The 17,943-nt window shown below is 37.3% G+C and overlaps 1 protein-coding gene across 5 annotated transcripts in view; it reads left to right on the top strand.

Moving 5' to 3' along the window:
• The window catches only part of Ctnna2 (catenin (cadherin associated protein), alpha 2), a 1,098,179-nt gene that overhangs the window by 1,031,476 nt on the left and 48,760 nt on the right, over positions 1–17,943 (top strand). For all 5 annotated transcript variants that reach the window (XM_011241195.3, NM_001355193.1, NM_009819.2 and 2 more), the window contains 2 exons: positions 6,019–6,132; positions 15,813–15,994. In XM_011241195.3, coding sequence (XP_011239497.1) covers positions 6,019–6,132; positions 15,813–15,994 — 296 coding nt within the window. The remainder of the gene's footprint in view (positions 1–6,018; positions 6,133–15,812; positions 15,995–17,943) is intronic.

The following is a 17,943-nucleotide window of genomic DNA, read 5'->3' as shown; positions in this document are numbered from 1 at the left end:
TAATTGATCCATTTGGGAAGCTGAGGAAACAGAAGAACCTCAAAGAAGGAAATAGGAGAATTTGGACAGTTCTGAACAAAGACCTAATACAGCCTATCTCAGATCTAAATTGGACCTCTTTGACAATGCTGGTGAGAAAGAGTATACAAAGCGAGGATCTCAGGACTCAGTGGAAAGATCACTTAGGAGGCTCTCATGATAACCCATGGCCAATTAGTCCCAACTTGGGAGAGTTTCTGTTGTTGGTGGTTTGTTGGTTTTTTTGTTTTGTTGATATTGGCTTTAGATTTCGAATTTTAGTCATTTTTATTTTTTTGTTCGTAATCCACTTTAATGTTTTACTTCACTATTGGGAAGTTATTTCTTGTAACTTACACAGATTAGCCAGTCAACTTGTCTTTTCCATTTCTTTTTTCCGTGATACTCTCACATGCATTTAAAACTGTTTTTTGAAAAAGTGATCCTTAATATATTTTTCTAATATGTACAAGTAAAACAGTTCTAAACCCTCATTTTGTTTCAGTTGCTATGTATTTGGCTTCCGTTGCAAAGGCTATGGCCAGTGCTAAGCACCAGAGCTTTGCAACTGACATCTAGTATGTCTCTAGAGAACTTATGAGAACCTTGGCCTCTCATAATGCTACTTGGCCTCTGTAATGTTACTTAAAGGTATAGAAAATAGATTTGGGAAGATCAAAAGTATTTTACAAAAAAAGACATATGTTCACAACCCAATAGAGAGATAGTGATAGATTCAGGAAACTGGGACTGTGCCCAAGGTTGTATTTTGGTTCTACTGAAAAGTCTTCCCTCAAAATAACAAGCTGTGTAATTGAAGTTTGATTCTCATATCTCTAGTTTCCATTCAGTAAAACCCACATGCTCTTAAAACTTCATCTAATAATATACAACTTATTCCTTTGGGACCACTTCCAGATCATCTATAGCTTACCATGTATTCTTTAGTTTGTGGAGGTCATTGCCTAACAGGAAAAAAAAAAAAAAAAAGCAGTTAGACGACTGTGCATTCACAGAACTATTTATAGGAGGAACCTGTATGGTTTTGATTTTTGTTCTAGAGACATGAAAATATTTCACATTTATTCATTCACCTGTGGTGTTCATGATCATGAAGATCATGGGTTCTTCAATTTCTTTCAGCCCGTTGCTAATGGGGATACTTAAGATACTTCACTTGAAGGATACCCTAGTTTCATAGTTTGAAGGATTTCCCTATGTGGCTATGATAAAATATTGGGACAAGAGACAATTTAGGGGAGAAAGTGTTAAGCAGCTCATGTTATAGTCCATTAGTGAAGGGAAGTCAAGGCAGAAACTTAACCAGATACTAGTCATGTCTGAAGTCATTAATAAAGAGAAGTAAGTGCAAGTTAGCTTACTTGCTAACTTTCTCTTGCCTTTTAATGTTCAAAGTCTTCTACTTAGAGAATAGTGCTACCTAAAATGGGATGGCTCTTCATATGTCAATTAATAAAAATGACAATATCCAACTTAATCTGGATTATTTCATTTCTCATTAAGAATCTCTTCCTAGCCAGTGTAAAGTCTCTGCAACCCTTCGTACATCTATAAAATAGGGATTGAGTGTATTTCATTATGTTATACAAATTAAATTCTACAGTTGACTGGTTGTCCCACAGTGTGGGGTAAATGATGATAGATAACTGCTATCATTGCTATTATTGTTATTAGGTGTTATGTTTTATTAAGCATACTAGTTATCACTATCATTTAGGTATTTGTTTATTTTTTATAGTTTGCAAAGCATTTTCATATACATCTGTGTTTAGCAGTCCTATGAGGCAAACAGGAAAAATGGCAATTATAATATTCCTTTTATTCCCAAACAGACATAAAAGCAACAAAATGGAGTCACTTTCCAAATACTTGTAGCTAGTGAATGGAATACAAAATCAGAACCCCTGGACCTACATCAAGATATTTTATTTCAGTGTGTGTGTGTGCATGCATGTGTGTGAGTGTGTGTTTGTGCATACATATGTGTGTGGTGTATGTATATAGGTGTGTATATGGCTACACATGCCTTTTGAACGCAGTTCAATCTCAGCTTCCTTTATTGCTCTTTACATTATTTATTTATTGTTTTAGATAAAGTCTTTCATTGAACCTAAATCTTGCTATTTTAGCTAGACTGGCTGACGAGCAATCCCTAGTAATCCTCCTGCATCCACCTCCCAGGTGTTTGGGTTATAGATTTATGTATCTAGACCCAGGTTTTAAAAAGTAATATTTTTATAGAATTTTTGAAAGCTTCTTATACACACATAGATCTATACCACTACTACCTCTAACTCCTACCCTCCAGGTCCCTCTACCATACATCCCTCGAAACTTTATGTCCTCTATTATTATCATCATCCTATCCCCACCCATCACAATTATCATTATTTCTGATTGTGATTCCATCTGTTCATTTCTGCATGGGGGTTCATCTGTAAGGGCATGGACTACCTACCGTTTGTGACATTCCCACAGAAAATTGAGTGGTTCCCTTTCCCTCAGCATCTATCAACTGCCAGTACCTCCTCCACTATTGGAAGGCCTTGGGAGCCCCTCTCCCTTAAAGGCCCCATTTTCTGTAGGTCTTGTATAGGCAGGTAGAGCAGCCTTGAGTTCTTGTGGGTGACAGCCATATCATGTCCTTCCATAGCTCTTTCCCCCATCCTCCATCTCCCTCATCCTTTCCACCCAATCTTCTGCAAAGTTCCCTGAGTCTTTTGAAGGGGAAAGTTGGTATAGATGTCTCACCTGAAACTGAACACTCAGAGTCATGTATTCTCAGGAGTGTAGCCAGTTGTAAATCTCTGGATTAAGCCCCATCACTGTAGAAATAACCTTCTCTGACTGAGGGTGAGAGCAGCACGAGTTATGGACATAAGCATAAGTATTGAGAAAACAAACTGCTTGATGGGTTGGCCTTTCAATGAAACAACAGAAGGTTCCATCTAGGGCCTCTAATATCCCCCAGTCATGGCCTTTGGGCTATATTTTCAGTACTAGGTATGGATTCCCTTCTGTGAAGTGAGCCTCAAAGGCCATGAATATGAAGATGCCAGCATTTCAAACTCACTCTTGCTTGATTAGCAAACACTTGTTTCAGTCCACCAATCTCCAGTCCTTCAGGTGATTATTGCTTTAATCTGTCTGTCTGTCTGTCTGTCTGTCTGTCTGTCTGTCTGTCTGTCTCTGTGTGTGTGTGTGTGTGTCTCTGTCCCTCTCTGCCTCTCTCTCTGTCTCTCTCTGTCTCTCTCTGTCTCTCTCTGTCTCTCTCTGTCTCTCTCTGTCTCTCTGTCTCTCTCTCTCTCTCTCTCTCTCTCTCTCTCTCTCTCTCTCTCTTTCTCTCATTTTGGTTCCTGCCTATAGTCATTTTCATACAGCTCAGAGTCATTGCCTTTCTCTGCCAGGTGAGGCTTGCCATTCTTTCACCAGCTGTATACATGCCCATATCACTGAAGTGTTCGGGCAAAGTCCTTCAGACCCTGGTGTATGTGGCATCTTTCTCCTGAGAGAGGTGTCCCATTTTATTTTTCTCTTGCCTTTAAGTAGTAGTGATGGATGTCCTAGTAATTTTGTCATCTCATCTGTCCTCAGAAATTACCAACTTGCTGCAATTGTTTCACAGTACATCCCAGAAGTAAAAAGTGATCCTAAAAAATTGCCTCTCTCCACAGTATATGTATAACTAGATATTTAAACTGGGTTTTTCTTCTCTCACCCGCCCTCATTCTAATCAGCAGAATGCTGAGAATCTCTCTGTCCCATTCTTTTCACAGCCCTATGAAATTAAACTGAGCATCCATAGCTAACTTAGTGAATGCTATTCAGGTTGATGTGTCATAGAGAAGGAAAGCAAAATTTTCTTTCTCAAACATAGAAAATCATCAGGCATAAAGCAATACTGACATGATCAACCCTGATTTATGCATTCTATACCAGTAACTTCACCTGGTAAATTAGACTAGGGATCCTAAGGAAATCAGCACGAAAATGAAGAAAGGGACAACAGCATCAGCACTATTGTTACAATTTATCTCTTGCAAATATCTATTGGGAATATTTTGGGATTGTCTATTGAAGGGCAGATGAGCTCCTGTTATAAACAAATAAACAGTATGCAGAAGACAGCTGAGCAGAGGACTCCCACCCATGCCCTCTCATCATGGACCAAGCCACATCTCCTGAAGTGAGCATCTTAGAATTTGCAGTATGTGATAGTCTTGAGTGTGTATTTCAGAGTAGCTAGAGAGCTTCAAGAAAATTTGTACTTCCTATTCTTCAGTCTCCTATCTGCAAAGTAGTTTAACAAGAAAAACAAACAAAACAAACAAAAAGTAACCACTACCCACGGAAAAGGAGTGTGAGGAAACATCTTTTGTGTTTGTATGGCACTCAGAGAAACTATATGGTAAACTCTTGATACATGTTATCGACCCATAAGGAAAGGAAGGGTTTTTATTGGCTGGCTTATAGATTCATTCTTATCTATCTCCAACACAGACTTTAATGATTTGCAATGATCTTAATCTACCTCTATTTCCTTTCTGCCATTTATTATTCAGGATCTTACTCAGTTTATAATGTGACCAAATAAAGCTAAAACCAAAAGACCTTTGCGCTTGGAGTCAAACATAATTGCTTGTTTAGATCCAAATTCTGGTTGGATCATTGGAGGTGTTACTGAACTTTCTTCTATTAGATTTTTCTTGGTTATATATAGGAAATAATTGCCACTTTACTGTTGGTGTAATCTGAATTAACACTAGGAAAGAATTATTTAGTTGTCAATGTTGCATCATAATTGATAGGTTTCATTAAAATTATTTTTGAAACTGGGCTTAGTGGAACATATTTTTAATCACAGCACTTGGGAGGCAAAGGCAGGTCTCTCTTCAAGTCTACATAGTGATTTCCAAGACAACTAGAGCTATAGGGTGAGATGTAGTAATTTTTTATTGTGGAATAAATCAATTATTTAAATCTTAATTATTATCCCTAGTAGATTAATGATCACTAGTAGATTAGATAATTTGATAAAGCTTAGATAATATTGATTTTTTTTACTGCACACATACACACACACACACACACACACACACACACAGAAGCACACACCCACATACACACTGTGGCCACAACGAAAAGGACCAATTTATAGAGAGGGGAACCAATACTCAGAGATGTTATTTGGCACGCTGAGGGCCACACAGTGGTTGGTATATTCTCAAGAATGATTGAATGTGGTATGAAATTTAATCTTTCTTTAATCTCATGCCTTAGTGAGAAAATCCAGTATTTCATGGGGTTTATTTCCTGGCCTAGTGATCACTAAGTATTTTGCTTACTTAGAAAAGAAGAACTAGAATAGAGAAAAATGATATTTGAGACAAGCCATAGTATAAATTTTGTTCAAGATAATATGTAGCAGAAGATGACCTAGTCATCCATCATTGGGAGGAGAGGCCCTTGGTCTTGCAAAGATTATATGCTCCAGTACAGGGGAATGCCAGGGTCAGGAAGTGGGAGTGTGTGGGTTGGGGAGCAGTGCGGGGGGGTGGGGAGGGTATAGGGGAATTTCGGGATAGCATTTGAAATGTAAATGAAGAAAATATCTAATAAAAATTGTAAAAAATGCAAATAAATAACGTAACAAATAAAAAAGGAAAAAAAAAACAACCTAATTTCTATCTTAACATAGATATGGATATTTTCCCATGTATCGTTTTGCTTGGATTAACAGTCATCTTATATTAAAAGTCAAACTTAGATTTACTGTATTTGTCAGAGGAAATAAATAAAATCTATCTAAATTAGGGTAATTGGGGCAGTATGGTTCCTATAATTTTGAAGTTGATTCCAATAAAGGTAGCCATACTATATGTAAGATGCTAGAAACTCTCTCTTTGGGGCTGTTTAGATTTTGCAATGATATATGTGGGTAAAGGTCAACTAATTTTCTCCTTTTATATTGTTATTTAGACTCCAGAAGAGCTAGAAGATGATTCCGACTTTGAGCAAGAGGATTATGATGTGCGGAGTCGGACAAGTGTTCAGACAGAGGACGACCAGCTCATTGCTGGACAGAGTGCACGGGTACGTGGGCATTCACTACTTTGGATAAGTGCCCAAGGAAAAACTCACACAAATGGCTGGAGGAAATTTCTGAATTAATGGGTGCTGAGAGCACAAATATCCTTTACTGGTCTGGGCTATTACTTTGGTCGTCTGCTTCAATGCACATTGTTCATGGTGATAACAACCACCACTGTTCTCAATTCCTTTTTATCGATCCCATTTTCTATCCACTGGGCATAGATGCTATGTCGAAGCACCACATACTCTAACATGTGAAGCATACTCTAACATGTGAAGCATACTCTAACATGTGAAGCATACTCTAACATGTGTAGCAGATATTTGGTTTGAGGGTAAGATTTGATAGGCAGGGGTCATCTAATGTGTAAGTTTTACATCTCCCCCACCACTGTGCTAAGTAAAATTACCAAGCTCAGAAATAGCACAAGAGATAACAGCAAACGGAGAATTGTAATTCTGCATTATTATTTGCTTGACTATAGCTTCACAGTTTTAGGGAGATTTCATAGTGAAAACCGTGTTGACCCAAGTGTATCAGATAGAGAAAAAAAAAAATCATTGTTTTTCCCTAATGCCTATCTGTTTCCAGAACCAAGTGTTTTGCTAAGTTATAGAAAGAAATTATACAAAATACTCACGAGTTTTAAGTTTAAAGCATGAATGAATCAAGGAACTATATATAACAGCTCTGTCAAGCAGATGAACACACAGTGACCTGGTTGATAGCATAAGTGATATAAAGAATATTCCAGAGATGAGCCAACAAGATTGGCTGCATTTCCTGCAGCATACTTGGAATACTTAACATATCTAGTGAGCATTAAGATTCCTTTTTAAAAGTTATTTTCATAGAGTAAAGCTATTCAAATTTCAGTGTGACTGTAATTTTTACATTCTAGTTATTTTTTAATTTCTGCTTAAGGAAACACAATAATCATAGACGATTATCAGAATAGGAATATGGCTAGTGAACTTAAAAATGTAAAAGGTCCTGAGCCAAAAGATAAGTGGAAATTTAAGCCATACTAAGATTCTACCTCATCCCAGTCAAAGCTGTCATTAGAGAGAAAATAAATAATAACAAATTCTGGCAAGAATATGGTGGGGGGAGTAGGTTTACACTGCTTGGAGAAATATAAATCAGTACAGCCCCTATGGGAATTAAAGCAGGTCCTAAAAACCTAAAAATAGAACCACCATATGACCTCTATACCAAACCTGAAGATTTTTCCCTAAAGACTTTTGGGCCAACAGTCACAGAGACACTTTCATATGCATTCTGATTAAAGCACTATGCACAAAAGCCAAGTCACAGAAGTGGCCCAAGTGTCTCTCAATGGATTAATATAATGTAAACATGTATGCAATGGGATCTCACTCAACCATAAATTAGAAAATTATTTGTCAGAAAATAAAAACAAATGGAGACTATTGTATTAGGGAAAATATGGAAGATGTAGAAGACAAATATTGCATATTTTTCTATTTTTAGATATTAAAATTGTTTTTAATAGTTTTATTTCATTTTTAATTTTGTATATATGTCTGGGAATATGCATATGAGTACAAGTGATTATATATATATATGATCATAGGTTGAAAAAGAGTTGTTCAGGAATAATGTAGGTTTTGGATATGCCAGGAATCTTCTGCTGCCATAGGAATTGTGAAAGAAAAGTAGAAAACACAAGTTGAAAGTAGAGAGGACACAAAAGGAAGTGTGGTGATCAAAATGACTTCACTCAAAACCAAGTTTCACTCATGTACTTTAGACCTTGATATATTTATTCCAAGGTCAAATGCCAGAATATTTAAATGTCTGATAGACACACAAAGGTAAAAATTCAGACAGTAAAGGCACAAAGGTACATGTGTATACACAATGGTAAATTGGTACACAAATTTAATGCTAGAGTTTTGGAGGAATTAAGGAAGACTGTGAGTTTAAAAGTAGAAAGTAGTGCTGGCCAATGATGAGATTCCATGTCTATAAACTGAGGGCTGAGGGTATAGCTCACTGACAAAATGCTGGTTAGCACACACAAGGTCCTAATCAGAGGAACAGAAACCATAGTGACTGATTTCACACAATGTTGATTTCAATCTATAAAAACGAATACCACTCTGAGAACTGTGAATTGCTTGAATTTTCTAACTTTCAGATATATTGCCTGTCAAATGTGAAGGATAGACTTTCCTGACAGTATTCTTTTGAAGATTAGTTGATTGTTACAGAATATTAGAACAACACTAGCCATATAGTAGTAAATGGTTAATAAAGTCTGGCTTAGATCATTATCCTTCTTTGGCAGAGAAGGTCCCTTCTGACCATAGATAGTGACATCAAAGTGTATGAAAGGGCATAGAACATCCATTGTAAAATCACCACAGATTGTTCAAACTTGCCTAAAACACAAGTGGGAAGGTCATTAAGCAAGAATCTTTTGAGTCTATTGGCATACCACCAAACTAATTAATCAAGACAACTCATCTTTAAAATTAAGTAAAACCAGCATTTTTATGTCAATGACAAAGGACAAGTTTGAGTAATTCATCCAAACATTAATCAATTACAAGTTAATTTTATTGACCGACTCCTGCCCTGGTTCCACTGATTAGTGACCTCAAAGAATAAGACTCCTTACATAAGACTTATCTTGCTTTGAGATCACCATCTTGTGAAGGTGGCCTGAAATGTTCATATTTAACAAGAATAGACTCTGCATATATTTCTTTTCTACACATTATTTTTATGTTAGACATCCAGTCAGTGATGATGGATTGAAACAAAATTTGGATGGTTCCTCTTGATCATCATTTCTTTACTCTGGTGTCTATTTTCAGAATGAAATATGATCAAGGTCCAAAAGAGTAAGAACCAGGTTGTCTTGTTTGGCACTTGCTAATTTGTCTTGGAAGTCTGTCCCATGTTCTGGATTAACTTACAGCCAACAGATTTACTTCTTATGTCAACCTCCAGCAGAGACATAGAATTATGACTACTAAGTTGGGAATAAGAGGGCATATCAAATGGCTAAAGTTGAACTTTGGACCACTAGTGTTTGACAAGCTGCTCAGAAGGGTGAAGGAAGCCAATTTTGTGTTTGACAGAGCTGTTAGGTATTCCTAGCAGTCTTTCCTAATAATGGTGTTATTTTGTCTTATTTTTTTTATTCAGAAACATATTCCTTTCTGAAAATGGCAAGTTAACATAAAAGGAGGTTAAACTGGAAAAATAACTTTAGTATCTTCTTCCAACATAGCTCTACAATGTGATAATTGGAGGATCTTATTTCTCTTATATGACCCTTTGTGGTACTTTAGTTTAGTATTTACATAACTGTTAGTAAGTTTAATTATATGTATATATGTGTACTGAAACCTATAATCATTGCATATGTCAGAGGAAGACATTACATATTCTGTTTTTAGTCTCCACTTTACTCCTTTGACATCATGTCTATTATTGAACCCAGAGGTTGCTGTGTTTATCCTATTTCTTCTGAACCACTGCTTCTCATATTGTGATGGCAGCAAAGCTTAGTGATGCTTCTATTTCTATCTGCTGACCTTGCCCAGGTACTGAGGTTTGGGGCATTATGACATCATGGTTGGCTTTTTACACGGATGCCGGAGACATGGATTCTAGTCATTTTGGTTGTGATAGGAGTGTTCTTAATCACTGAAAAGTCTCTCCAGGCTTCTTTCTCTAAAATTTGAGGGGGAGTGGGAAGAGGAATGGGAGTGGGTATGGCCATCTGCTAATACATATAGGCTATCTTGCTGTATAGTCTAAGACATAACATCATTTTAAAAAATGCATTGTACTTGTGTGTTTTCTTTGTATGCCTGTCTGTATATGCATGACTCCTGCAGATGCCAGAGAAGGTTGCCTTGAGAATGGAGTTACAGATGGCTGTGAATGGCCATGTGAGTGCTAGGAATCGAACCCAGGGCCTCTAAAGAGATGACCCATTTCTCCAGCCCCTGAAATGACATCTTAAAGCTGTTACCATAGTATAAGTATGTCAGCAACAACTCTTGACCTCTTGAGCAATTGTCTCTTGACCTTAATGATAGAATTTATTCCTTTGATGATATACAGAGCTGATTTTTAAACATGAGCTTTTCAAAGATATGTAACATTAGGTAACTATCTTAACTTTTGCATGTCTCATACCCACTGGGCTGGTGCCTATGTTATTCTGACCTCCATTCCTGCAATCAGTTTCTGTCCCAGGTTCACTTCTGTAGATGTTATACAACACTTGACAAAAAGCAACTAAGAGGAGGAAAAGTTTCACTTAACTCACTATTGTAAGTTACAATCCTGATTTGTGGGATAATTAAGTCAGAGAGAATAAATGTATGCATGCTTAGTGACCACCCAGCTTTCTCTACACTTCTGCAGTCCATGTCCCAAAACTAGGGATTTGGTGCTGCCTACATTGAGCCTGGGCCTTCCCATCTCCATGAACACAAGGAGACATGCACACAGCCCAACTTTATCTAAAAAGAACACAGACCTACATTAAGAAACGTCTTCCCAAGTGATGTCGGATTTTGTCATATACTTCTGTCTATTGCTCCACTGTGATAAAAATGGTGGTGGTTCTGGTCACTTCTCAACCAAATGATTTAACATTGAAAATCTGCATCATTCAAGGAAGTATGGGAAGATTTGCATGTATCAATGGAAGGAATATCTCAGTTGTCCAATTCACACTCTCAGATGAGTGGGGGGCTTGTCAAAAAACCCAACTATTTACCTTTAATATCCTGCTTTAAAGTCAAGTGAAGTAAAATATCACATTAAATTTTCTTCCCTTTGATAAATTATCTTGCACTCAAAGCCCATGTAATAAATTTTGTTCTTTGCCTAAGAAAACAATTCTTGCCAGTTCAGGGACCTTTGAATCCAAAGGCGGACCCTGGTACATGTACCTGGGGATTTAGGTTTTAGAAGAGTTTGGGTCCCTTTGAATGACTTCTATTTTGTATCAGTGACTTGCGCTTTGATCTCAATAGGAAAGATTTATGAATCACAAAATATGAGTGATCAGCTGTTCAGAGCAAAGGCAAGGAACCTGGGACAAAGGTTTGAATCCTTGTGCATTCTAGTCTCTAATGGTCTCAGTTTGGACCTCAAATCAGCCAGATATACAGCCTAAGAAACGCTGATTGCCTAGTATAAATCAAGGCTACAGAAACTAGCAGGTGCCTCTGGTGATCACATCACAGGAACAAGAAAGCTGATTCATCTCCTTTCCCCTTGGCCATGGAAATAATTTTTCTCATGTTGCCTTAGTTTGAGGGAATGAAGAATTATGTGTTATATATTTCACATTGAATCTGATTTTAATGTAGGCAGGCTTCTATTTTTTTTTCTACCTAGAATGGCTTTAATGTGTTAACATTTCAAACTGCTGAGTTACATTGATAAGACCTAATTAAAACTCATGTGTTGAATTTTAATTTGATTAACTTGCAAATTTTGCAGTTGTGATCTACTGTTTATAGATAACCTTTTTTTAAATTCCAGTTTCAGAAAAGGTCAATAATGAATTTTTAAAAGCCAAGAGCATTTTAAGAATATTCAAGAAAAGCCTTGAGCTCATCGACAGCTACACAGCAGAGGCAAATGTAATGACACTTGTACCCCAGTCACACACCATTAAATGCATTATGCGGGTCAAGCACCCCTCCAGTCAAAATAACATCCTCCTTTCAAATCTGCTTTGAAGGGGCTAGTCTTTCTTCTGAAATGTGTCTTCAGAAAATGCCTATCATTGCTGGTGACTTGTCTTGAGTGACATTGATGCTTTGAGCAGAAAGATGCTTAAGCAATCTATCAGAGAACATTGAACTCCTGCTCTGAGAAATGGCTCTACTTTTGGGAAGTTCTTCTGGGAATCAAGGGTGGGGCAGTAATGTAAATTTGATACCAAGGAGCTAGAGGGCTGCAGAGATGACTAATCAATTAAAAATATTTGCTATGCTTCCAGAGGACTCAAGTTCAGTTCCCAGCACCCATGTCTGATGCCTACAACCTTTGGTAACTCTAGATTTAGGGTGATTCAAAACCTTCTTCTGCCTTCTGTAGGAACATATACATGTCTGTTCAAAACTGCATTTAGACACATTTCTGCAAATAATTAAAAATAAAATAACAAAATTAGAATGTGTCAGGTATGGTCTTAGCACTGGGGAAAGAGAAGCAGGTTGGTCTCTGTGAGTTTAAGGACAGTCTGGTCTACATAGTGAGTTCCAGGACAGACAGTGCCATACAGACTTTGTGTCTAAAGGAAAAAAATCAAACAAACAAAAATTAGATAGAAAACCAAGACCATTAATAAGTAAGTAGTAAGTTAAGCAAAGGAGATGAAAATGTTATAGTTGACAGGACCGTATCCACACTCCAATGCACACATTCACTATTTTGGGACTGAAAGTAAAGTGTTTTCCACCTGGATCCTGCATGTTCAGTGTGCAGTCTGTTAGTGGCCCTACTGGCTTTTGTTTTTGAATAGAAGTACCTGGTGAACAAATTTAATAAAGATGCCCTAGGAATTGTGCTGCCTAAATAAAACATTCTTTGTATGAAACCAAGTGGATCAAGGAGACGAGAATACTTTATTATAAAAAGCACATATTTAATTTCTATCTATTGAAACCAAATGAGAAACTTGAGACCCCCTTTTTTAACATGGAGCTACAAATAAAAGTTTATGACAGGCTTTTTTGTATAGAATGAGCCTTCTTAAAGTTTATAGAAGTACTTTAAATGTTTCTGAAAGTACCATATATTTTAACTAGCCTATTTCTATCAGTGTTGTTTCTACATTAAGCAAACAGACTTCGGTACCGTATGAGGTTCATGTGTACATGCATTAAAATGAGTTGTAATATAGACCCATGTAAACCCATAATGGATGTATGTATGAAAGTCAAGGGGCATGACTCTGTAAGAGGGTATATCATTTATGGTTCCATGAGTGGAAGATAACATTTATTTGGCCTGTGAGGCTGCAACATAAGGTAACACGGCTTGGTAGACAAAGCTAGGCTTTCAACTGCCTTGAACAACTGGGCTGGGGTCTTCATACAAACTGTATTTGGCTGTATGATAATGTCCTTGTACATGATGGTGAAGAATTTCCTTGGCTCGCCATGTTGTTTGAGTTTTCATTCTCCAAATAATAAACTGAATGGAATTAGGGGTTTAATTAATTTCTCTGGGCCTACATACTGTCATTACTAAGTGTGGATAATTATATTATAATAGTTACATTGATTAAATGATTTGGTCCCCATACTTCTCAGACACATGCATCTTTGCAAGGAATTATATGTGTCTTCTATTTATTCATAGCCACACAGGCTTTGGGACTACCATGTTTGTTGTTTCCACTATAATAAGGGTACGTGGGAAGCAATCTAGTAACAGAAGTGATGTCAAAATAATGTGCACAATAACACAATGCTGGATTCAAGTTTTATTTCTCTTACTGTGATAAACTGTGGCAGGAAAAGGTTTATTTGGCTTACAACTTCTGACCCCAGTCTATCACTGAGGCAAGTCAAGGCAGATATTTGAGGGCAGTCCTGCTTGCTATCGTTCACTTGCTCTATCTGACCAAGAAACTCACTCCCTTGTCAAGAACAGTGGAAGCAGTGGAAGATGCTGCCCTCTAGTTGGCTCATGAAGAGGCCCATGCTCAGCTTGCTTTCCTATACAATTCTGGACCACTTATCTTGAGTTGACGCCACCCACACATGTTTGCATCTTTTTATATCAATCATCAATACAATCCCCCTCACACAACATGATTACAGTCCAATTAAATTCAGGCAATTCTTCAACTCAGGCTCTACTGAGTCAGACGACACTAAGCTATGTCAAGTTCCCAGTTTGAGCAATGAAAACTTTCACTTTTTTTTTTGGGGGGGGGGAGTTAACCATGCATCTTGAATAACTTTAATTGCTCATGGTGTACACACTAGATTCTCCAATCACACAGCTTTGGTCTCTCTTTAGAGACCTCATGGATCCCAGAATTAGAGAAAAAAACTAAAGCACTATCCCAAGGCTCTGTCTGCAAATCATTTCACTGGCGATCATGGGAAAATGTCATGAAATAAGAATAAACACTTCACTTGGAATGTACTACAAAAATGGTGTTTAAGCAACAAGTTTGATTCTTACTTAAAGTAGTATATTCTATAAACTACTTATGAATATTTAAATGAGCAATTATCTAACCCTTGCTTGTAGGAGAAATCTAGTGATATAAAATTACAACGTTCTCTTCTTCTGATCAGTGCATTTCCAGGTTTTAAGGGTATTTTTCTGCAAATATCTTATATTGTTGATTTAACCCTGAACTCGAGGTGATCAACACCAATGAATAACTTAAAGTGCTTATGTAACTCATGTATTTTTTTTTCCAAAAGACATATCACAACCTTCTTGTATTTGCAGACACATAACTCCATGCTTCGAACTATTTTGCATGGTGGAGTCACCACTACAAGCAGCATGAAGATATGGAAAGTGTAGTGTTAAATAGACTGAAAAATGGGTGCTGTTTACAGTAGGGGAACTGAGCTAAGGCAGAGAGTGGCTTGGTTCAGCATCATCTGGGAACGCACACAGTGGTGACTCAGAGATTTCTGATTCTTGTATCATTTGCAAACGACTAGAGAAGTACTTCCCATATTTATTTGGGGCTTACAAATATATTTGAGAGAATCAGCAAAATTTGCAAATGAAGAGTTTGAACAGCAAGAAGACTCCTTCACTCTTTTCTACATTTTCTTATCCAACAACTTCTACCAGTCAACTTTTGCTTCCTAATCTTACTCAGCTTGAGCAGGCCCAATCTCTGAAAATCTGAGAACTAAACTGTTCTCATACTGGAAACATGCCTAGTATTGAGGTTAATCTCAACAATTTTCTGAGGACCTTGGAATTTTGGACTTGGGATGTTCTCAAAGTCTAAATGCTTCCTGTGTAAGCATCTTTTTAAAGAGATAGTAGCCTGGACATCCTCCCATTTAAATGGCTACCTGTATTCAAAGGCCTTGCAAGCATCTGTTTGTGAAGATGGAGAATGCCATCCCCTAAATGCCCAACTAAGGGGATACTTTTGTTGTTTGTAGGCCATCGTTCTATGGATATCCTTATTTTTTTTATTCATAAAACGTCTTTCTACCCCACTACACATGGATACTCAAATATTGTTTAAAATTCCTTTCCTTCCCAGAAACAGAAGGTTTTTTTTTTTTCCTTTTCCCTTCTCTGAATAGCTTTCAGTGTTGAAAGAGGTGTATTCTTTCATCTGGTAAAAAGTTTCCTGAGACCAAATATAAAAATTGTTAAGAATATATTTCTTTTGAACAAACATATGCCATCAAAGAGACAGGGATGTTCTGCAACTGCCAGTATGCCTGCACTTTTGGATCTTTCTGTATCATTTATATAAGAGAGGGGGTAGTGAACTGGAGGACCTGGTCTGTTTGTACTGGTAATCGAGAAGATATGCATTTTCTAGAATGGTGGGAAATCCTATAATCCTTGAGTATGGTTCTGATAACCACAGGAAGCAGAGTTAATATGCAGTTTTTCAATGACTTCGTCAGTATCAGTTATGCTTCTCCCCCTGTAATCCACACAGGCCATCATGGCGCAACTACCACAGGAGGAGAAAGCAAAAATAGCTGAACAGGTGGAGATTTTCCACCAAGAAAAAAGCAAGCTGGATGCTGAAGTGGCCAAGTGGGATGACAGCGGCAATGACATCATTGTGCTGGCCAAGCAGATGTGTATGATCATGATGGAGATGACAGACTTCACAAGGTGAGGCTCGGAGACAGGGAGATGACCATGTTCTTGCTAAAGTCATATATGTAGCACTGGCTCTTATCATGGCAAAGCTTATTGAAATGGTAAAGTACTCTATCAAAGCAAGGTAGAGCTCTTAAATTATACTTCCAAGTCCAAAATCTACAGTTTAGTTAATAATATCCATACTTGTAATTAGTATCTTTTTAATTATCTATCATAGGGCAATCATAATACCAAAACCTAAAGTTTGGTTGACAACTTTGTGTTTTGCACTACTTTAATATATCTTTAAATATTATTCTGGAGATAAAAATGAATGTTTTGTTTATTTCCTGTTGGAAAAGTATGTGCATGTCTGTATGTTCATTCATCTGTTTCATGTGTGCTATCAGCACATGAGTTAGCACTAATTCTGGCTCACACTTCTTCCTAATGTACTTGGAGTTATGTCCAACAGCTAAAGATAACAGAGGTCTTATGAAAAATTGTAAAAAATGTGTATATGAATACTGTTTCTTCTCCCCCTGAGTAGCCCTTCGCATGGGTCAAGAAGTAGCCAACATTCTGACAGAAACCTTTGCTTTACTACAGTCATGGATGCTCTGTCATTGCCTTTGGAGTTTTCTTCAGAGGCCAGTGACAACTCCCTCTCATCTTCTGGATTACATCAAGTACAATCAAATTCAGAAAAAGTCATAGGGCAAAGGTCCCTTAGTTCTGAGTGAGAAAATCAGGTGGTGTCAATCGAGTCCTTAACTCTCTTTGCAAAAGCATGGAATAAGAGTAACCAACTTCTCAAGGGAGAATTAAATCCAAAAGTATAATGCAAGTGGGGACTATGTTGTGAGACACATTTAAAGCATCCAAAAAGCCCATTAAGTGTTTGTGTCTAAGTTTGTATGTGTGTGTGTGTGTGTGTGTGTGTGTGTGTGTAATGTGCATGTGTGTGTCTATTCATGGTGTGTACCTCTGAGTAAAGTTGCATGTGGAAGTCAGAGTCCAAGCCCAGGCATCAGACCTCACTTTCCACCTTCTCTCTCGTGGGATCCCAGTTGACAGGCCAGTGAATCTGGAGGGATTCTGTTGTTTCTGACACTCTTCTTGCGGTAGACATGTAGGCTGGGATTAGAGATGAACCCTGATGCATCTGGCATTACACTGTGGTTCCCTGGGAAAATGAACCCTTGTATTCAACCTTGTACAACAAATGTTTATTTTGTTTTCTATTGAGCCTGCTCCCTAGTTCCAGACTAAATTTCTGGCTTTTATTTTCCTGTCAAAATCCTGTAACTTCAGGTTATTGTATATGATTGTATAACATGATAGAATGTGAGGAAAAAATTAATACTACATCATAAACTAGTATTGTGCCATATCACACGCATGCATATATGCACATATATGCATATAAACACATACACACATGTATGTGTGTGTGTTTTAAAAAAGAATTAACAGACCACCCACTTTAGTGAGTGTATTCTTTTAACACATGTAAAGATATATTCATGATTGAACATGGCATGATAAAACCATGCAAGATATATAGCAATGTCAAGACCTCATGTAGGTGACAACATTTTTAAATGATTGTTGACCACTTATTATAAGGAAAGGCAAGAATCGATTATAGGCTTTAATAAAATACAGAACACAAATATGTCATCCCCTTTACCCTTTACCTCTGGCAAATATGTACTAACGACATTACTTGGCTCCTTTTCCAAATCTTTTAAAATTGTTTTTGATTCTAGCAAAATGATTTCAGTGTTAGGAGTGTGACCTTCGAGAGCTTTAAATGTCATCATATTCATTCAAAGTTCAAGTTTGTACATTTGGTTAGTCTCCTTGAGCTTCACAAATGTATTTCTCTCACACAAAATAATATCAGGGGGAAAGTCTGAGCCATTATTTAAGTCTGGATTGCCTACAAATCAGACAGTGGTGGCAGCCTCAGTCAT

Source organism: Mus musculus, chromosome 6 (genome assembly GCF_000001635.26).
Source record: "Mus musculus strain C57BL/6J chromosome 6, GRCm38.p6 C57BL/6J".
Classification (NCBI taxonomy): domain Eukaryota; kingdom Metazoa; phylum Chordata; class Mammalia; order Rodentia; family Muridae; genus Mus; species Mus musculus.
This window is presented reverse-complemented; position numbering and strand designations above follow the sequence as displayed.